We start from the raw sequence: 23,276 nt of genomic DNA on the forward strand, positions 1-23,276 counted from the left end.
TAATTTGGGATTTCTAATCGTAAATTTATTAAATTTGAATTTAATTGGGATTTTCTCCTCACGATGTTCAATCGCTAATGGATGGCGAAAATTACTAATGTCTTTATTCGGGCCACAAACAACAAATTTCTTCGCCGGAAGTTGTCAATCAACAACAAAAACGAATTAACAAAGATAATCATTTTCCACCGAAAATCGCCCTTCAATCGCCTTCAATTTTTGTTGTTGCACCACCGAAAAATTCGATAAAACCCATCATTCAATCACTCACAGTCACCGAAACTTTATGGGAAGAGGAAGAACAAAAACGTTTTTTCTCTCCTGTGAAAAACAAGGGAAGAAGACAATTATGTTTTACTTTCTCCTTTGAATAAAAAAGTTCAGCTAAAAATTATGCATTATTTAGATGCCTTTGTACACCAATTTTATATCTATCATCTTCAATTATTGTACATAAGGAGAACATTCTTTTTACTCTTTCACCGGTGACTTAAGCATTAGATAGACTTTACTCGGAACACTCCAAAGGCCAGTTAATTTTACTAATTTCCAGGCCCAATCCAACACCTTTAAGGTCTTCCACATGCAACAAAGTTAACCTCTCACGAAATTATTGTTTCATACTCGGAACAACCAATATAAAGTTGTGGTAGATTCAGACATTTGGTGAAGGATAGGATTGAAAAACGGGATGAGTTAATAGATCATTATAGTAACATAACTAATTATTTTGATCCCCTAAAGGTTTCATTTTTTTTTCCAAATAGTTTTCTGCAATTCCGCTAATAGAATTAAAATTCTTACAATTTTTGTAAGTAGAGGTTTCACATACTATCTAGGACCGAGGTTCATTCGTGTAGCTGGATGTGTGTGTGTGTGTGTATATATATATATATATATATATATATATATATATATATATATATATATATATATATATATATGCAGTGGCGGAGCCACGTAGGTGCAAGGGGGGTCCACCGAACCCCCAAAGAAAAATTGAAAAAAACAAACTTATAGCTATGATCTAAGAGACCTGTTATTATATAATACCGATCTCTTAGGTCGCGCATGAGGAAACTGATCTTTAGAAATTTGAATAACTGTGGGGGTGATAATCCTTAGAGACCAGTCTTTAGAAAGAACCGGTCTCTTTCATTTTTGAATAACAGATCAGCACCCGATTTCATTCAAGTCAAAGAGATTGGTGATTAAAATACATGCTCTCTTGAATGAAGTTATTCTTTTCCACGCATATGAAACCTGCAGAGAATAATTATGATAATTTTTTAGGTATTTGATTTTATTATGAATATTTATTAATTTTAGGACGATATATTTTTTCTAGTAATATATATATATATATATATATATATATATATATTGTTTTTTTTTTTTCTTTGGTGCTCAGTAATATATTGTGTGTTGTGAAAGATCACCAGATATAATACTCTACTAATCTTGGATACGCCACGTACTGCCGACACCCCGTAAAAAAAATCCTGGCTCCGCCACTGTATATATGCCATACAGTTACTTGCTTCAGTCTTAGATCAACTACACTGTTGAATAGGCTACAAAAAAACGGGGAGATCGATCGACATGAAATATTTATTGGGAAATGAAATCATATCATATTCAATGTTGATTAATATTGTGGTTTATTGCATAATCAGGGGCTCACATACTCACATTTATTATGGGCATGCCGTAATAAGTTTAGAAGAAAAAGAATAAGTTCCAGCTCTTATAGTTTTTGGAGATTCAATTGTGAAGAGGAAGCTGCATTTATTTTTATTCACTGAGTCCGTATTCTAGTTACTGTGCACAGCACTAGGGGTGTTCAAAAATACCCGAAACGCATTACCCGATCCGCTGACCCGACACAAATAAACCGGGTAATTCTATGATTTTTGCAAATTAAATGGGTCGGGTACCCGACCCGGAATATTTACCGGGTACCGGGTCAGGGCATGGACCACTCTTTTGATTTAACGGGTACCCGAATACCCGTTAAGAAAAAGAAATTTCAAAAAAAACGCGTTTTGTGTAATTGGGTATAGGACTACCGACTACATGCCAAAACTTAAAAGCCCAACATTGTGTATGACTGCGTGTGGAAGAGTAACTCAGTAGGTTTCTTTACTCTTTAGGGTTTCATTCTCAAACTCATCTCCCTCAATAACTCCCTCTCTCGATCTCACCTAGTCACCCCCTCTCTTGCTTCACCGGCGCACCAGCACCACCGACGCACATATAATTTTGATATTAGAAGTGTTGAAGCCTTGAGTTTACTACAAGTTATCCGAAAAGGACTAATCTCAGGGGTTCTACTTCTACTTTGTTCAAGCAAGGTAAAGTTGCAGGAGTAAAATTAAGATCTCGGTAAATTATTTCGAGCTTTTAGACATCAGTAAAGTAGCAATTCGAGTAAGCGGATGAAGTTAAGATTAGTTAGGTCCTGCTTTAAAGAACAATGAATGAGTATTGAGTAGTACTCCGTAAATGAATTATTTAGAACAGTTTATGAAACATTCTTTTAATAACTTTGATTTTATTTTTATAACTTGAGTAACTGATTGATAATTAGTGATATTAATATACCTGATTTCTATTTGTAATGTATTTTAGCTTATTGATATTATGGAGAACTTAGTTGCACTGCATATATTGTTCATTTTTTCAATTGTATGGATGAAATGAGTTAAATTACAGGATACTGACATGCTAGAATATAATTATTGATATACTTAGGCCCAATTCTATGCTAAATGATTATTTACAGGGCCTAAATTATGCTACATAATTATTCAAAGAAGTATGAGATTTTTTTTATAAAGAAACCGGGTACCCGTAATCCGACCCGTGAAAGTCGGGTACCCGTTTAGCGGGTACCCGATTTTTCCGGGTCGGGTCATGGGCCGACAAAATGACTACCTGCAATTCCGGGTACCCGTATTTTCGGGTACCCGTTAATGAACACCCCTACACAGCACTGCACCTAAGTTTTCTCTTTTTTAGCTGTTATTATCTTTTGTCTTTTATGCATTATTCCCTGGTCTACATGTAAGGACAATAGTGGTGTCATTCCCACTAAATCAATGAGAATAGCGCTTTCCCCCTTCTCTGAAAATATTTGCTCTCACTGACATTTTTATCATCATGGTATCAGAGCTTTGGCTCTAAAATTCTGGGAGAGAGAGAGTGGAGAATTAAAGTGGAAAGCCCAGCTTTATTCGAAAAACAATTTTTTGCAGTTTATTCTTTTTCTGTTCTTCCCCGAATTGCTTTTTCCCCAAATAAATTTTAACCTAAAACCCTAAACCCCGAAATTGTTTTTCCGTTGATTCACCTCCCTTGGTTAAAATGGCCGGAGGATCTACTACCATATATAGATATAACGAATCCGTTGTATCTCCATCCTTCGGATGGATCTCATACTATTGCTATCACTAAACTCACCGAAGCCGGAGATTATCGAACGTGGCGTAGATCGATGGAGATTTCTCTGCAATCCAAACAAAATCTTGGATTTGTCAATGGCACTATAGTGCGCTCCACCGAAGATGCAGTAGAATCGGAGCTTTGGGACACCTCCAACCAAGTCCAAAGACCCCACATCTTTCAAAGAAGCTGCTCAACACACTTGTTGGGTGTCAGCAATGAATGATGAATTGACTGCCCTATAAGACAATGATACCTGACACATCACGGACTTACCACCTGGTAAAAAGGCTATAGGTACAAAATGGTTGTATAGAACCAAGAATCACTCAGATGGATCATTTGAGAGAAATAAAGCTAGATTGGTCATTCTAGGATGTCGACAAATACCTGGTCTTGACTTTGATCAGACGTTTGCTCCCGTGGCCAAAATGACCACTGTGAGATCTCTCCTAGCAGTGGCTGCCATGCAAGCATGGATAACTTGTCAGGTGGATGTAAACAACGCATTTCTTCATGGAGATTTGCTAGAAGATGTCTATATGAAATTCCCTCAAGGATATGTAGGACCAGGCCTACCAATCTGTCCCGACCAAGGGGAGTTCTTATCTCTAAGGTCTGTAAGCTAAACAAATCCCTGTATGGCCTGAAGCAAGCACCTCGCCAATGGTTTTCTTAGCTCACAGATGCTTTGAAATCTTTTGGTTATGTTCAATCAAAGGCCGACTATTCTCTATTCACCAAAAAATGGGAAGTTGCATTTGTAGTCATTCTCATATATGTGGATGACTTATTGATTGTTGGGAACACTCAACAAGAAATCAAGAAATTCAAAATGAAGGATCTAGGGATCCTCCGATATTTTCTTGGACTGGAGATAGAACACTCCAAGTCTGGCATATTTGTTTCTCAGAAAAAGTAAGTTATATATCTTCTCACGGAGTATGGCATGACTAAGGCTAGACCTTTACAACAGCCCATGGATACTCACATCAAGCTGACTCCTACACTGGGTGATCCCCTTCCTAGTGCTGATACATATCAAAGACTGGTTGGAAATTTTCTTTACTTGACAATAACCAGACCTGACATCAACTTCACAGTTCAAGTTCTGGCACAATTCATGCAAAGTCCCACCACTTCTCATATACAAGCTGCAAAGTGTGTGTTGAGATATTTTCTTAATTCTCCTGGCCAGGGCTTTCTTTTAGCCAGTCACTCAGCCGCAACCCTTACAGCATATTGTGACAGTGATTGGGCAAGCATCACTAGGAAATCCATGAAGGAAATAATGCCCTTGGTCCAAGTATTCATTCTATGTTAAGTCTAATAAATGCGGTTCAGTATTAATTAACAAGTTAATAATTCAGTGAGATCAAGTAAGCTGAATGTCTAGCTAGAGGCCGCTTCAGTTCAAGTGGAATTAATGATATTAATCCACAGCTTACTCTTGACTGAACCCGTAGGGTCACACAAATAGTACGTAAACGGATCAAGTATTTAATGGCATTAGATACTCCATCTATGGATATTCGGAATCGACAGATCTTGGTTTCAGTGGGAGCTGAGATCGTCACAGGCAAGAAATGAATACTCCGGAAACGATGATATTGCCGGAAACGGAAACATGGATCGTATCGGAAATATAAATATTATCCAAGTCGTAGATGTTGCCGGAAACGGAAACATGGTACGTATCGGAAAATATTATCGGAAATGGAAATATTACCAGAATCGGAAATATTGCCGGAAACGGAAATATTGTCAGAATCGGAAATATTATCGGAATCGGAAAATAATTCCGGAAACGGAAATATTAAATATTTTTTCGAAACGGAAATTGATTCCGGAATCGGAAATATTAAATATTGTTCGTATCGGAAATGAATTCCGGAACCGGGAATTTAATCGGAAGCGTATCGTACGAATTAGCATCGGACGAGGCCTGCCGGACGAAGGCCCAGCACGAAGTCGGGCCATCGCCCAGCAAGCCAAACGCGCGCCCAGCCAAGGCAGCGCCCAGGCCCACCGCAAGGCAGGCCCTGCGCGCGCCTAAGGCCATGGGCCTCGCTGCGTGGGTTGCTGCTCGCACGCACGCATGGGCGGCCCTCGTGGCTGCCGTGTGTGTGTGTGAGTTTGTTTTCATGCACGATTCCTAAAACTATTAGAATTAGTATATGATTAAATTCCTATTCCTAAAAGGATAAATTAATTAATTAGAGTTCTTATAGGATTCTAAGTTTAATTAATTCGTATCCTACTAGGATTCCAATTTCCTTTCCATAACTCTATAAATACGTGTCTAGGATCACATATTTTAAGAGATTAATTCAAGTATTCAAAGTGAGTTTTGAGAGAAAAATTCAGTCATATTTCTTACCTAAGAGTGCCGAAAATTCTAGTACCTTAAGGGTGATTCTAGTTGGTCAATCTTAAGGCGGATCCGGGCGTGCTGTGGACTATCTACGCAGGACGACACTTGGAGTCCTAAAGACTTGTTCTTGTTCGGTTTGGGCGCAGCTAGGGAAGGCACGCAACACAGAGTATGCATCTAAATTATGCTATATGATTATGTGTAAATAATATGTATTCCTGGCTTAATGGTTGTTTCCGCATGATTTATGTATTGTCATATGTATCATAACCTAACAGTGGTATCACGAGCCCCTTATTATTTTCATAATCTAAATTGCATGAACATGGTTAAATATTACAAATTTGCAAGAATTAAAAGGGGTGATTAATTTTCGTAATTGTTAATTAATTGCAAATTGCGTTTATTTAATTATACGTACGCAGTTTTTCGGCATTTTCTTCGTTACTCATCCAAATCGAGTGATTTTTGTGTCAATTCCGCATGTAAAAGGCATTCTAAAATTTTGACAAAAATAGTGTTTTTCTGCCTAACCCAGAATTCTCAAATTCGAAGCCTAACTATGACTTTTCGAAGGTTTTAGTTTTTCGAATGCAAAATTTCGTAAATTTAAGATGTTAAATTAAATATTTGCGATTCTTGTTGTTAAATCTTGAATTTTTGATTGACCTACTGTATATGTTTAACAAGTTTGGATGCCTAGCTTTGTTAATTATGCAATCTAATTTGTAATTATGATTAATTTGTTGAAAATTGGAATAATTTAGAATTAATTTGATTTTCATAATTAGTTAATAATTTAATTAGATACCTATGATTAAAAACCACCATAAAAATTGTAAATTTATGATAAATTTTAAATTTTTATGACCTAGACTTGAATCCATAATAATCGGAAATCAATTGGATAATAAATTTTCGATTTTTCGCCCTAAAATTATGAAATTAATATTATTTATTAATTTGTCATTAATTTTAAATATAAATTTTAATTTTTTATGCGATTCGTTCATATGACGTGCACGCACAAAGCAATGGACGCTTCGTGTTACCCTTAAGGGGTGTTGTATAGTGCGGGCATGCGACGACGAGCAAGGGAGCTCGTCGCCCGTGCGGCACGAATGCAATGAGCAAGGGCATGGTGCACGAGCACAAGGCAGCAGCCCTGCCTTGTGTCGTGGGCCACGAGCTATGAACAAATGGGCATGGGCGAAAGGCAAGCTAAGGCAGTCGCGTGTGGGCAGCAAGCGAGCTGCGCCACGACGCGCACTGCCTCGCGCAAGCGCGCGCAGCCTCGCGCGCAGCGAGCGCAAGCTCGCGTGCCACGAGCGCTGCGCCCAGAGATTGATCGCGCGCAATTGCTCGCGCGCACAGCGAGCGATGGCTCGCGCGCACAGCGAGCAATGGCTCGCGCGCAGCGAGCGCTGGCGAGCGCGCACAGCGAGCGATGGCTCGCGTGCGTCGAGCGCTGGCGCGCGCGCAGCGAGCACCATAGCGTGCGATGGCTTGCGATGGAAGATGCAGCAGCTATGCGACGAGCGCATGGGCTGCGCGCACATGGCCAGCGATGGCTGTGTGCGTGCGGCCCATGGGAGTGCGATGCGTAGGGTGTTTGCGTTGCGATTAGATCGTTTTGAATGTTTAATTTGAAATTTTTCAGTTTACGTAATTTTAATTAATTTTAAAATTAATAATTTAAATTATTTTCTTGGATTTTAATTTTGAATATTGTAATTATAATAAATTTTATTTATTCTAATTATTTTACTAAAATTAAAATCATGAATTAATTTAAATACGACTGAAATTAAATTAAACTTTTTGGATTCAATTATAAATTTATATGAGCTTTAAATTTTAATTAAATTTGTATGTTTCCGGTTAGACTTGAAATACATTTTTATGTTTAAAATTAGTAAAGCATATGAATTTATTGGTTTAAGTGGGAGCCCTTTTAGTAATAAAACTCTTGATTAGGTCTACGAATCCTTAAGGTTAAAACAACTTGATTAGAATTAATAAGGACTGAATAATTGGTAGATTATTGGTGCCCTTGATTAATTGCTGTAAATGTTTACGTGATGCATAATGTGTTTTACTAACCAGCTATGTGGGCCATTCATGATAATGAATGGGTGAATGGTATATATTGTATATGTACTGTTTTGCAGGTTATGAAGTGACTAGTATGGCCCAAATAGGATAGAAAATATGGTCTGCGTACCATTAATTTGAATGTAATTGGTCTAAAGTACCAAAGTTATTTTTCAATTCAAATATGGTCTGCGTACCATCAAATAGTTGTAATTAGTTATAGCTTATCCTATTTGAACAAAATGGTGCCTCCCACGGAGATTTTCAAGACGGACTTTGAAGTCAAAGCTTCAAGATGAAGTCGGGCCATACTAGATCACATTTATCTTATGCATGTTTTAAATTATTTATTGGTTTTAAATATGTCTTAAAATGCATGAGATCAAAAGCTTGATTATGTTGCATGAGTAAGGATTTTGGTTCACTTAAAATCTAACCAACATAGTAAGAGCCTTAAGTTCCAAACTTAAAAATTGAGTTATAAGGTGCCATGCCAAAATATACACTTGCTTGGATATCCTTTACATCAATCTAGTAATAGTTTTCGCTCAGCGAGGTGTTACTTATTGGTCCTAAAGGGGCAAGGTACACAAATAATTGTGAGTACATGTTAGTTTTGGTGAAACTCAACGATATAAGTAAGGAGTCCTTTTATGTCGTGGCAAAATCGATAGGTTTACCTAATAAGTTCTTAGACGTACCTATCAACCAAGAATAGTTTCTAGACTATTAGCAAAAGGCTTTTGCTTACCTAAAATGTTTTCGAATTGAGTCGACAAACTGTGCTTAATTCTTCAATGGTTTTAGGGTCTTGGAATCATTTTATTCACACCTGCCGGAACACATAATTCGAATAAAATGCTAATGACTTGTTGAAATTGCATGATTGCTTTAATTTTCAAGTTATTACTCATGATAAATGTTTAGACTTTGCATGCTTCAATGTATGTTTTAATTATTGTTTATAATTAAATATCTTGTACTGCAATAAATCCTTTTAGAAAGGTAACAGTAAATTTCCTCGATTGGTAGTGAATCCAAGAACGATTCACGGAAATGAGAGAAAATAAGCAATTTAAAATGTACGTTTCTTTTAGCGACTTTTATGGTTGTTTTCGAGTATCAAAGTCGAATAGCGAACCGATTGGTGCTTGTGAATTCAAAATACAATGTAGTTTTGAGATCATAAAGCATTGAGTTTAAACGCTCAGCTTTACCAATGGTTAACAACCTAAAATCTTTTTTCCATTTAATTCTCGAATGAGTCTAGTCCCTAGACATTCGAATAGATCGATACTTAGAGAACTTTAGAAGCTTCTGGTAAGATCATCTAGTTGAAACAAAATATTCAACATAAATTAAAATGGTACAGAACCTTGTTGGTGACATTGGACATGTCTAACAAAGTATAAAAGTCAACACTAAAGAATTCAATTCTTAAGACTATAAGAAAGGGTACAAGAAATAGGAAAACAAAGGAACAAATGAAAGGAATTTATAATTCCGTTTCTACCTATAAGTTTATGTTTAAAGAGAAGTGACCTAGGAATCAAACTTCCTTGGTATCATATACCGCTTGAGGTTCTTACTTCGGTAATAACTCAAACAATGGAAGCTAGGATACACTAATGACCTACAAGTGGGAAATGAAGCATGGCAATGCTACATTAGTTGTAGGGTCATCTAGTTTGTTTTAAGTCCTTTCAAAGGCTGGAACTTAATGGCTATTTTGTTCCATAATCAACATACCTAAATTTCTGTTTTCAAACACAGAAAGACTCACATTCAAGAAAAACAAAAACAATGTTTGTTTGTTTATTTGAATGAAATGGTCAATTACAGATTGAGTCAATATGCTTGATTAAAACAAACAACTCTTTAAAGAACTTTACTAGGTTCAAATCAACTTCTTGATTTGAGTTCCACTAATCTTTGGCATTGTTGCTTAGACCATATCAACAAGTTAACATTCAAAAGCTCTATTTTAATGGACTTTTGAAAGTTGGTTGATTTCTAGATCAACTTAAGACAAGGTAGTCTTACTTGTTGAAAGTAACAAAGAATATGAACTATTGTTAGAACGCCTAGACGATAGAGTTCAAAGCTAAAGAAAGGTTTTATGACTTTATTATTTCACATGGATTTGAGTGAATATAGTTTTATTTACTCAAATGTGATATAAGTTGAATCTGTTTGGCTAGTTCAAAGATTCGAAGTATAAAATCCACTTGGTAAGAAATCATAAAGATCTAGGTTAGATCATGTTGATGATTACTTGAGACCAAATATGATCATCAATGATTGTGTGGTGTAATTTCACAATCTAGGTCCATAAGATATGGCATATCTTAGTTGGAATAATCGAAGTCAATTAGTACTTGATTCGATTAATGATGAATCATAAAGACTTTTCCTATAATTTCTAAAACAAAATGCTCAACTACCACCAAACTAAACCAAATTCGTCAAAGCTATTGAAAAGTAATTTCAGAATAACTTTTCATAAAATATATCTAGAGAGTTGCAAAACTCAGTGGGAGCTTAGTGTTTGTCATTCGACAAACTAAGGCCCAAGTATAGATATATGTTTCATTGTGATTTATTCAAATGAGACACAAGGGTATTGTTTCTACCACGAATTTTTGAGAACATAATGTTTGTTTGCTCGAAATAATGTCCTTTTGGAGATTCGTTTCCAAAATGACAAGTGGGAGAAAATAGACCTCGAAAGTCTTCGAGGCAAACAACAAACATAAACGGACATTCCGGAGGCTTTTCGAAGTGCTTCAGAAAATCCGAACTTATTCTATAAGGACTTTACAAGTGGCTTTAAAGAATAGACATCTCTTAGAAGACTTTACAAGTGCTTCAAGGAGAACAGAATATTCAAAGGACTTTTAAGTGGCTATTGATATTCTATTGTTTGATGTTCTATACCCTTGTAGGCATAGAGTTCAAGTCACTGAAACTATGAGATTCTTCTATTAGATAGTGAAGAAACATGGAATTCAGGTCACTGAAACTATGCAATTCTTCTATTAGATAGTGAAGAAACCTACAACTTGCAGTCAAACTATTATCATGTAGATTAATGAGTTTGTGACCTGTAAGAAAGCTATGACGAAACTCAGATTCCCTAAAATGGTTAGAGGCCATATATAGACTCAAATGTTTTAAATGGTTAGAGGCCATAAAACATACTCAATGTTTTGATGACAAAATTGAAATTTTGTTGATTTGCAAGAATAGTTTCACACCTATTGGTTGCAAGTTTGTTTTAAAGGATAAAAACCATCAAACATTGAATTGTGTTCACACACAAAGCTAGATTAGTTGCTAAAAGTTACAAGCAAATTCACGGTGTGGATTGTGTTGAAACTTCATGCATAATCGTAATGCTCAAGTCTATAATTCAAGCAATGATTGCATATTGGTACATATAGCAATTGGATGACAAAACGTATTCCTCAATCAAATGTTGGAAGAAACTATGTACATGGTATGTCATAGGATTTGTGGATCCAAATAAATGCTTGAAAAGGAAAGCTAGCTTATAAAATCTAAGTGCAGATTTAAGCAAGCAATTGGGAATTTTAACTATATTTTAGCGAAGCTAATAAGTATTTTAGTTTCATAAAATTTACATGATTCTTATAGATATATAAGAAGTTTAGTGGGAGTACATAAAACTTAATTGGTCCTATGTGTATCACACACATATCTCTCTGTTGTAAAATAACATTCAAATGCTAATGACTTAGATTTGAGATTATTCATCAATAATGGACCATGGCGAAACTTAGTACATACTGGGTATTAAGATCTATTTACAAAGATCTTATGATATTGTTTTGGATTAAGTAATGGCATTTACTAAATCAAACACGAAAGTCTCCATTGGAGATATTCGACCCATGTGAATAAATCTAAGTAAAGGATGTTTGAACTATGTATAAGCATTTACTAAGTTAAACATCAAAGAGTCTAAATGAGATTCTTAACCTATATTATATGTCAAAGAATTTAGCTAAATTTAGTATCTACTGAAACTAGATAAGCTAAAGTTACATGAATAGAATTCAATTGGGAATTATTCTGCAAAAGAATTTATCATGTATGATATAATATGAGGATCGCCAAAAACGTATCGTATGACTTTAGGCATGACGAACATATACCAATCTCTATTGATCTAAGTAAAGATCAACTAGATTGAGATCAAGAAAAACTTATGGTACTTAAAAAAGGTACATAGGAATAGTTCTTGATTCAAGGAAATAAAGATATGCTAAATATTGATGCTACACGCATAAACACTGGCAAAGGATCAAGCAAGATTCCCTTGGAGTTAACCATTAATAAGGACGAGCTATAGAGCATCGTGTTTTGAAATGGCAACATGGGTTGGAGACCATGAGTTGTTGCGTGGGAAATTAAAATATTAATTTCTATGTTCTAAGATACAGCTGGAAAGTCTTCCACATGTCTGTGAACTGCTTGGATAAGTAAATCCAAACAAAGCATCACTAGCAACCTAAACAGTTGAAGTAAAAGTACTTATTGCCTAAGAAGCAATAAAACAGAGTTGTTTATATTAATGAGTTCTTCATTGAACTTGGGTGGATCACATGTCTGCTAACTTGATGGCTCTTCATTGTAAAATGCGTAGAACCACTATCGAAGTAAGAAAGACTAGATCACATAATAAACAAACTCAAAAGATCTTATCATCCTATCTCGAATATCATTCGATGAAAAAGATATTAAGATTGGCAAAGCATGATAACTAAACCTATGCAACAAGTGAGAAGCAACACTCACGTTGTAGCACCGGAAATCAAGCATAGCTTTGAATTCCATGAACTGTTTTAAAGATGGGTTTGAGGCCCATGGTTGTAAAACAATGGGGTTGAACATTTATCATATATGAAATGTATTTTCATATTCCATTTAATCTTGGTTTAGTATTAAATGATGAGTCCCTTCAATTTGACGATATATTCAAGATAGACTGTCAGGACCAGTCCTGTGACTAAGAAATGTCTATCAAGTGAACTTGAATGTCAAAGGTTGAAAATGGTCCCTAGTCAAAGTTTTCTATAAAATTAGGACGCATAGAAAACGTTAGACGATTAGAATGCAAGATGACTAGTAGTTCTGTTTCTTGAACTATGTGGACATGGCAATGTCATAATCATTTGCATAGATACTTACTTTGGGAAGACTAGTATCGGACAAGACCTATGAAACTTTACTGTAAGAGATGAAAGTCTGTCATAAGTAAATTTCATTAAATTATTAGACACTAAATCCTCAATACCTGAGTGATTTGAGATTACTTGTTTGAGAACTAGTTGCTTTGACGTTGACCAACCGTCGCACCGTAATAGGAGGCTATAAAGGCAACGCTCAGGTAATCACCTATCAAACGAAGTCTAATCTCAAGATCGCAAGATTGGGATTGTCCTCCCATAAATCGGGATGAGATGCTTAAAAGTTGTACAAGGCCACTCGGAGAGCTAGAAACTGTGAAATGCATGGCCGTGCTCGGATGAATCATAGGCTATGATTATCTGTTTATTTGATCAGTTGAACTCTGAAACCGAGGAACACCTCTGGACATAATAAGGATGACAACTCTTACCTTATGTTCAAGAGCAAGCATCGAGCGACAAAGGAATTAGGAAATGCACACTTGTCCCTAAGGACAAGTGGGAGACTGAAGGAAATAATGCCCTTGGTCCAAGTATGCATTCTATGTTAAGTCTAATAAATGCGGTTCAGTATTAATTAACAAGTTAATAATTCAGTGAGATCAAGTAAGCTGAATGCCTAGCTAGAGGCCGCTTCAGTTCAAGTGGAATTAATGATATTAATCCACAGCTTACTCTTGACTGAACCCGTAGGGTCACACAAATAGTACGTAAACGGATCAAGTATTTAATGGCATTAGATACTCCATCTATGGATATTCGGAATCGACGGATCTTGGTTTCAGTGGGAGCTGAGATCGTCACAGGCAAGAAATGAATACTCCGGAAACGATGATATTGCCGGAAACGGAAATATGGATCGTATCGGAAATATAAATATTATCCAAGTCGTAGATGTTGCCGGAAACGGAAACATGGTACGTATCGGAAAATATTATCGGAAATGGAAATATTACAAGAATCGGAAATATTGCCGGAAACGGAAATATTGTCAGAATCGGAAATATTATCGGAATCGGAAAATAATTCCGGAAACGGAAATATTAAATATTTGTTCGAAACGGAAATTGATTTCGGAATCGGAAATATTAAATATTGTTCGTATCGGAAATGAATTCCGGAACCGGGAATTTAATCGGAAGCGTATCGTACGAATTAGCATCGGACGAGGCCTGCCGGACGAAGGCCCAGCACGAAGTCGGGCCATCGCCCAGCAAGCCAAACGCGCGCCCAGCCAAGGCAGCGCCCAGGCCCACCGCAAGGCAGGCCCAGCGCGCGCCTAAGGCCATGGGCCTCGCTGCGTGGGTTGCTGCTCGCACGCACGCATGGGCGGCCCTCGTGGCTGCCGTGTGTGTGTGTGAGTTTGTTTTCATGCACGATTCCTAAAACTATTAGAATTAGTATATGATTAAATTCCTATTCCTAAAAGGATAAATTAATTAATTAGAGTTCTTATAGGATTCTAAGTTTAATTAATTCGTATCCTACTAGGATTCCAATTTCCTTTCCATAACTCTATAAATACGTGCCTAGGGTCACATATTTTAAGAGATTAATTCAAGTATTCAAAGTGAGTTTTGAGAGAAAAATTCAGTCATATTTCTTACCTAAGAGTGCCGAAAATTCTAGTACCTTAAGGGCGATTCTAGTTGGTCAATCTTAAGGCGGATCCGGACGTGCTGTGGACTATCTACGGAGGGACGACACTTGGAGTCCTAAAGACTTGTTCTTGTTCGGTTCGGGCGCAGCTAGGGAAGGCACGCAACAAAGAGTATGCATCTAAATTATGCTATATGATTATGTGTAAATAATATGTATTCCTGGCTTAATGGTTGTTTCCGCATGATTTATGTATTGTCATATGTATCATAACCTAACAATCCACAAGTGGATTCTGCATTCTTTTGGGAGATTCTCCTGTCTCATGGAAAGCCAAAAAACAGCAAGCATATGTTGAGGTTGAATACATAGCCATGGCTCTCACCACGTGTGAAGTTACTTGGTTAACTTCCCTTCTAAAGGACTTAGGCCTGAAAGACCTTGGACCAGCTCTGCTCAAATGTGATAACAAAGCTGCATTGTCGATTGCTGCAAATCATGTATTACATGAGAAGACAAAGCATGTTGAGATTGATCATCATTTTGTCAGGAATAAAGTTCAAGTTGGTCAGATCATTCCTTCCTATGTAGCAAGTTCAGAGCAACTAGCTGATGAACTAACAAAAATTATGCCTGTTAATCAACACAAGTACCTCATGTCCAAGCTAGGTGTTACAAGTCCTCCACACCAAGCTTGAGGGGGAGTAAAGAGGAAGCTGCATTTATTTTTATTCACTGAGTCCGTATTCTAGTTACTGTGCACAACACTGCAACTAAGTTTTCCCTTTTCTAGCTGTTATTATCTTTTGTCTTTTATACATTATTCCCTGGTCTACATGTAAGGACAATAGTGGTGTCATTCCCACTCAATCAATGAAAATAGCGCTTTCCCCCTTCTCTGAAATATTTGCTCTCACTGACATTTTTGTCATCAAATTGTAGATTCAGGAAACAACAATTATATTGCTACTATTGGCAAAGCCAATTTCCCACCTTATGGTAGGGATTTCCCTGGAGGTCTACCTACTGGAAGATACAGGAATGGCAAAGTCCCATCTGATTTCTTTGGTAATTTCTTTCATTTTTAATTTGTATTGCTTTCATAGTCTATTAAAAAGTTTGTGTTATGCTGAGTAATTAGTTAGTTAGTCATGTCGAGTAATCTCGATCAAATCCGTTATGGTTACAATGCTAGGAAAAATAAAGCTTTGTTCTCTTCACCTGATTGATTGGTTTGATTTATTTTCTGACATGGTCTGGTCTATTCCGAATATTTTCTGTGAGTTTTTTTTTGTTTTGATTTATTTTTATGTCATCTGGATTTAAAAATAATGTACTAAGCAATAAGAATAAAAATAATGTACTAAGCAATAAGAATAAGGCGGATGGAGTAAAACCTTGAAGATCAATGATAATCTCAAAGTTCGGATACCCACTTACACTAATTAACCTCGTAGCTAAGGGTAGTAAGACTTGGACCATTCTTTAAAACTTGCTTTGCATTTTGTAGCCAAAGAGCTTGGGATAAAAGAGCTAGTGCCTCCACATCTCGATCCAAACGTCCAAATTAACGACTTACTTACCGGTGTCAGCTTTGCGTGTGGTGTTGCTGGTTATGATCCTTCCTCGGCTAAATTTGGGGTATCTTTCTCTTTTTTTAGAGAACCATTTATCTTATTATGAACTACTCTTATGACTTTATTTGATCACATGTTAAATTAAATGCGTTTGAATGTTGTAAAAACAGAATGTATTATCGCTAGACGATCAATTGATATTGTTCAAAGAGTATATAGAGAAGCTCAAGGTTGCGGTCGGAGACAACGTAACAACAAATATAATTTCTCAGAGCTTGTACCTAGTTTATGCTGGAAGCAATGACATCACTAACACTTATTTTTCCTTACCATTCGCAAGACTTGAGTACAATGTTTCCACATATACTGGTTTACTGGTTAGTTGGGCATCCTCTTTCATCCAGGTAATTTCCATACACAAACAAACATCTTAGATAACTTTTACTACTTGATTTCAAACATCTTTTGACGAACTTCCTCTATTTCTTTTTAATTAAACCTCGTTTTTAGATTTTGTTCTCTTCATCTGTTAAGATATGATTTTTCTAATTTTTTGGTCTGGTCTGATTGTTCTTGGTATGGTGGGAAATTGATTTAGTCTGCTATGGTCTGAATGTTTTATGTTACTGTTTTTTACTTTTTTTTTGTCTAGTCTAATTTTTCTTATCTGCTACTCCCTCCATTCCTAAATGTTCTTCCCGTTTCTATTTGGAGCGTTCCTATATGTTCTTCCCATTTCTATTTTTGGACATTACTTTTTACCATAAATTTTCCCACCATCTCTTATTTAATTCATTCACATTTCCCTATTCACCCACTCATCCCCACTTTTATGATTTTTTATTACTTTATTAAAAATATCTTCTCTCTCCTTCATTTCTTTATTACTTTCCTTTACTACTTTATTACTTTCTCTTACATTCAATCATTACTCTTACACCCAATCATTGCATGATTCCATTTTCTTAATTCTCACACCAATTCCCAAATGGAAAGAACATAAAGGAACAGAGGGAGTATGACTTAAGGAAAAAAAGTGATCCGCATAAACAATAAGAACAAGGTAATGGTAAAGAGAACAAAGCCTAGTATAAATCATAAGTTGCCATTCTTTTTCGAACAGGGATTCTGTATTTTCTTGCAAGAACATTATAAGCGATTTTCGTAACTCGTGACAAATAGCAACCTTGATTGTATGTATAATCGGAAATTTGTAACTTTTAGGAACTATACGGTTTAGGAGCTAGAAAGATAGGGGTGATTAATGCACCACCTTGCGGTTGTCTTCCATCACAAAGAACATTCCATGGAGGTCCCTTAAGAGAATGTATGGAAGAGGAAAATCAAGCTTCTGTTGTTTTCAACGACAAGCTCTTTACGAAGCTAAGTTCTCTAAACCAAAAGGTCCATCTACAATCCATTGGTTAACCTCATAACCAACCCTTCTCAATCAGGTAAGGTAACTCAATCTTCTACCCATACAATAAACTATACATGTTTAGATTCGAGGTTATTGGCCAATATTACATTCAATCATGTTTAGATTGTGGAAATCTATTTAAACAAACTTCTATGTGACAGATTTTAATGAATTTTTATCAGGGTTCGAAGTTGTAGACAGAGGATGTTGTGGAACAGGAAATGTAGAGGTGTCTATACTACTCCGTATGTGCAAAGGTGGCTCCTGTAACTTGCAAAGATGCCTCAAAGTACATATTCTGGGATAGTTTTCATCCAACAGAGGCCACTTACAGGCTCATTGTTCATGAGGTCTTCCAAAAAAGCATTGGCGGTTTCTTTTAGAAAGCGAATACTTCTATACTTCTATAAGATCAATTCAAGTACAAGAAAATGGATTTACTGGGAAGTAACCGACAATGTTTGTGATACACAAATCCGTCATCTAAAATTCTTGTGGGAGAATTATAATGATCTAAGTTCCTGAGATGTATACTTTTAGATTCTTTTGGAGTTTTATTATAGATATGTCTATACTAATGAACTTCTGTTACACTCGTCCACAATACCAAGTATAAATATTGGCCATCTAGCTTAATTCTTTAAACTTTCATCCATGAAATCCTCAGGTAAAACAATCGACACTCAGGTAAAGATTATACGGGTTTAAACTGCATTCAGAATTCAAGAAACAAATTAAAAACTGCATAAAAAATAAAGGCTTCTACAGAAAACAAAGGAACCTTTCATCGACTTATACATAGATATATTATACTCATAGCTTAATATATACAGGCAGCTATTCCGTTATTCTCTATATTAAACATGACCTCAACTCAACCCAACAAAAAAACAAGGTCACTAAAAAACCCTAGTATACTCCTCTCACACTACAAAACAGCATGCTCCTCCTACTTCACCTCAGATAACCTAACACCAAGCAAGCAAACAAACAAACAAAGAAAGACTCTTAACAAAAATACACAAAGGGGACGAGGCGACCCCTAAGGAATTGAAGACAAACTATACACAAGCAAGCATCAAATCAACGAAGTTTGTTCTGAGCCACAGCTTGACATAGTTCATCCTCATAGAATAGAACTCGGTTTTTGCAGAGGGGTTTAGACAGAACAGATGGGACCATGCACCTTGAAGGCAGTGATGCTTCTTGAAACAAAGCAGCAGCAACCTGCCTCATCTCTGTATACTTTAAACGTGAAGGTGGCCGAGGACCATGCCTTGGTGCTTTTGGGGTGTGTGGGCTTGCCAACCGGAATCCCCTTCTCTCTCCCTTGCTGCAATGGACAAACAATGTTTTAGGATTTGAACATTGGTTTATTGATAATTTATAATTGATAATTTCAGCAAACAAACCTAAAGAATGGCCAGTGTTCTGTTGCAAGTGGAGTCATTGTACTCAACATTTCCTGGCGAGATCGATCTGGAGTGGTATAATTAAAGTGAAACTGTCTAGCAAGAACGACCTGCCACAATTATATCCACACAAAAATCAATACAATAAAACGGCTTTAAAACACAGAAAGGGGTAAAGAAAAATAAGCAAGGGGAAACATCAATAAACCAGGAAGAAAGGTAGTAGACAGGGACTCACCCCCATTCTGATCCTTTGCGAAACATGAAAAACTGCCTTTAGCTGATCATGGTGCAGGTGACAAAGGACTTTAACCTGAACAACACCACATAAAATTAGGCATAATGGGATTAATAAGGTTAAACAAAACAGAACATATACTCAAGTCTCAAGGTAATTGAATTTTAAAAATAATATAGATGCAAATACAGTAAAGAACTGCGCCTCCAACACTTAATTATCAAGAGTATGAGGTCACTAGGGTGCTCCATATAATCAAATTAAAACTTTATTTACAACGTAATACATCTTGGTTTTTTTTTTGTAAGACGAATCACTTCAAACTCCATGGGTTCTCAAAAATGCAGAAAAGAGACAAAAACCAAAAGATACTACAGACTCAATTTCCCACCAGGCCACCACACCTACCAAACTAGAGATAGACTAAGATTGGGGAGCAACTCCAAACAATAGACCAAGACAATTTGGGAGATAATCTAGAGTGGGTAAAAAACTTAAAACTCATGACACGAAATACTGGAATGTTCTTGCTCCGACCTTTTACACAAATATACTCCCAAATGACAAGGCTAAGTTTAGTCAGCGTATATTAAACAGCACACAAGTATTACCCCAACTGACAAGGATAATGTAAAGAACTCAACCAAATGGGCCTCATTAGTTGGGTCCATTACAGATAAGTCTGAGTCAGGGTATATTAAATGACATGTCTCCAAGCACTAAGACCCTCCAGATTATCACACTAAAGAACTTGATTAACAAAACATACTAACATCAACACCAGACACCTTATCAGGATACGGAGTGATATTAGCTATGTGCAACCTATCGTGTTAGACAGTTAGAGAGGTGAGTACTCGACAATAAGAAGAAAGCACGAACAATTTTCTGGTCCATTTTGGTTGAGCAATGAATCTTTTGGGCTACAATTAAAAGGGAAATTTTCTTACTTGTAGTAGAAATGCATTTTGAATGACACGAGCATGTCAATAAGCAATTGACCCCTCTCACCTCAGGGCTCAGGGCAATATACTACTAACTTCTAGGTGACGGTGATGTGACCCATTAGCAGGTATTCAGTTATTTACAATAAATAAGATCCAAGTAGACTTAGAACTTCGTCAGCCGAAGTGTTTTCAGCTTATAGAACATCAACAATTCAACACCAGTAGAGTCTGCAAGTTTATCTTTTACAGCTTTCGGCATATTGAAAATAAATGCAAGCAACTTATTTTGCTTTCTCTATACACCATAAAAGAAAAAGGCACTTTGATGAGAGCACGGAATGATGAGTGAAAGAGACAATTAATATCACTGAAGAGAGTTCTTTTGCAAAAGGTAACTTTTGACCAAATATTGTCCTTTCAGTCGACAAGGAAACAATCAGAAGTTTCAAGTTCAGTTCTTGCAATAGCACAGTAAACTGATTGATGAGAAACAGTATAGTCAATGCAAACGAATAAAAGCATTATAAATGCGAAAAATTGGAATGAAACTAATAGATAAGGAGCATACCAACAAATCCATAGGAAGAGCCTCGAGCCTGGACTCAGAATCACAGTCTTCAAAGCGGGGAGTCTTCGGAGTCTTAAGAAGACTATTTTGTTTCACTAAATCGAGAGGTGATGCCACACTAGGAAACATGAACCGTTCAGGTGACATCAGCATAGGGGTCTGTTGAATGGGAACAGCCTTCTGAGCAATTACCAATTCACCATCATCCACCTTCTTGGAATCAGATAATGCAACCCTTTTCTTCCCTAGATCAGTGCAAGACTTTGTAGAGGTAGCCTTGCTGTACCGGAGCTGAGCTAGTGCTCCCGGTCTTAAATACTTATTGTTTGAAGTCCGGGATCGTCTTTTCTGTTTGGGAGTTTTTAATTCCTTTTCTTTAGGAGATACTTTCCCCATGATCTATGTTGGTTTCACCTCTTCTCTTCCAATGAATCAAAAAAACTCCCACTCATAAACCACTTCCCGATCAATAGTCTCTCATCTCCAACTATATATAAAATAAATAGATAAATTAATCTCCTTCGACCTGAAACAAGCAATTAATACCAGAAAATAAAGAGTCATTTTCAATTTGCACAAATTCAACAGGAAATCAAACAGAAGAGCAAGAAATGATACACTTTTTTTGCTAAATCCACAAAACCCTAAGTTAAATTGCCTAAAAAAATTATTTCAATTCGCTTGAAATGAATCTCCGCCCTCCCCTTATTCTTTACATTAATCGACTTAAAAAAACATGGGAAACACAGCCAAAGGGTTCCTAATTATCACACCACGAAAATTCAATATAAACCCAGAAATCACCAAATAAAAATGGTATAAATTAACCTAAAAAAATGGGGAAAAAACACCTAATTAAAATAAACATCACCCAGAAAAATTCAGCAAAAAATAAACAAAGAAAATTACAAACCTTGAGGAGAGAGAAATGAGGATAGAGGAACTGCCGAGAGGAAACCCGCAAGGCAGCAACCGTAGAAACCGCCGTTGGGAAAGAGAAAGGGGGGAAAATTAGGGTTTTGTTTTGGGAAAGGGTTTTGAATTTGTTATGAATGCCCGCCAATTTGTTTTATATCCAAAACAATTTCCAAAGAGTGGGATAATGTCCTTTTATTTTAATTTTATTTTATATTAATGATCGCAAAAAATTTAAGGAAGAGAGAATCTAGGTGGATGTGCACGTGGCATATTATAATTGGGAGGTGTGCGAATATGGCAGCAGTGTGGGCCGTAAGAGTATCCTATGTGAATTATGTCACTGGGCCAGGCCCGACGCCGTTGATTTCGCTTTTTGGGTTTGATTAGGTATTATTCCGTATTATGGAGTATTATTCTTTTTTGTCTTAATTAGGATGTTATTAATTAAAAATTACACAAATTCTTATTTACAATGGGTGTACAATAAATATTGTACACCGAAGTAAAAGTTGACTCAAAATGCTTAAAAGTTACATTTATATATGTAAAAGTTATCTATTTTTTAATGATTAATTTTTTCATTTGAATAAATATTATTTCTTCAAAATCACTAATAATGTATAAATTAATCATTTAACCCTTTAAAATGTTTATCTATCAACCTTTTTATTTTATAATATAAAAGTTACAGAAAAATAGGTTAAAGTTACGAAAAACTGCATAAAAGTTATCTTGGTGTACAATAAATTTATTGTACACCTTGTACGCGCAAGACCTTTTGTTAAATTTTATCAATCAACAAAAGGTAAAAGAATAGGTATTGTGTCATTGTGTGGGATCATTTCTAAGTCTAAAATTGGGGTTTTGGGAGGGAAAATATTTTGTAATTTGTCTCGTTGATTATATCTCCATTAAGGAGTTGTTTGTGGCCTGTGCAAGTTTGCAAGCTTCTTTCCTAGCCAGCTACTCCCTCTGTTCCAAAATATTTGTTACGTTTGGACTTTTGCACGTTTATTAACGTATAATAAAGATTCTTTTGGTTTTTTATTAAAAAAATAAACTGAGTAAAATCTCAATCCACTAATAATTACAACAACCAATAAGATTGTTTTATTTATCAAAATGAACCAATAAAGGAAAAGCACAAAGATTGCTAACTTAACATACTTGGGGAATTGTAAAGAAATTTAATGAGTTGAAAAAATTGGACCAATTAAAATCAAAAGTTGGCACAAAAAATAATAGTATAATAAGTTTATAAAAGGAAAGATTCTCCCATGTAACAAACATTGTGAAACACCCTAAAAGGAATACGTAACAAACATTTTGGAACGGAGGGAGTATGTATTTATTCCATTTTTGTTTAGGTGACACAGTTTGACTTTTAACACTATTTATATAATCTATTTTGATTTTTTATTATTATTTTTTATTTATATTTATATAAAATATATAGTCATGTGGAGTCTTAT

At 36.0% G+C, this 23,276-nt stretch overlaps 1 protein-coding gene and 1 pseudogene across 2 annotated transcripts; one reads left to right on the top strand and one right to left on the bottom strand.

The window, feature by feature from the left end:
* Nucleotides 1–4,393: 4,393 nt before the first annotated feature.
* On the top strand, nucleotides 4,394–18,260 carry LOC110802470 (GDSL esterase/lipase EXL3-like; annotated as a pseudogene).
* Nucleotides 18,261–18,503: 243 nt separating this feature from the next.
* On the bottom strand, nucleotides 18,504–21,960 carry LOC110802477 (F-box protein At4g35930). 2 transcript variants are annotated; one of them, XM_022007904.2, is made up of 5 exons: nucleotides 21,800–21,960; nucleotides 20,887–21,373; nucleotides 19,372–19,446; nucleotides 19,134–19,243; nucleotides 18,504–19,054 (listed from the first exon to the last, which is right to left on the bottom strand). In XM_022007904.2, exons 2-5 carry the CDS (start codon nucleotides 21,280–21,282, stop codon nucleotides 18,805–18,807), a joined length of 831 nt encoding a protein of 276 aa, XP_021863596.1. In that variant the 5' UTR covers nucleotides 21,283–21,373; nucleotides 21,800–21,960; the 3' UTR covers nucleotides 18,504–18,804. The 2 variants fall into 2 exon arrangements, with proteins under 2 accessions (XP_021863596.1, XP_021863595.1); XM_022007903.2 differs by having other exon boundaries at nucleotides 20,887–21,412.
* Between the last annotated feature and the right edge of the window lie 1,316 nt (nucleotides 21,961–23,276).

This window comes from Spinacia oleracea, chromosome 3 (assembly GCF_020520425.1).
Source record: "Spinacia oleracea cultivar Varoflay chromosome 3, BTI_SOV_V1, whole genome shotgun sequence".
In the NCBI taxonomy this organism is placed as follows: Eukaryota; Viridiplantae; Streptophyta; class Magnoliopsida; order Caryophyllales; family Amaranthaceae; genus Spinacia; species Spinacia oleracea.

What these genes read in the sequence shown, in the direction of transcription:
- LOC110802477 (XM_022007904.2), bottom strand. Translation starts at nt 21,282, where the DNA reads ATGGGGAAAGTATCTCCTAAAGAAAAGGAATTAAAAACTCCCAAACAG. An exon ending in CTCTTCCTATGGATTTGTTG is followed by an intron (nt 19,447 to 20,886) that starts GTATGCTCCTTA and finishes GGTGTTGTTCAG; the next exon opens with GTTAAAGTCCTTTGTCACCT. An exon ending in CGCAAAGGATCAGAATGGGG is followed by an intron (nt 19,244 to 19,371) that starts GTGAGTCCCTGT and finishes TAATTGTGGCAG; the next exon opens with GTCGTTCTTGCTAGACAGTT.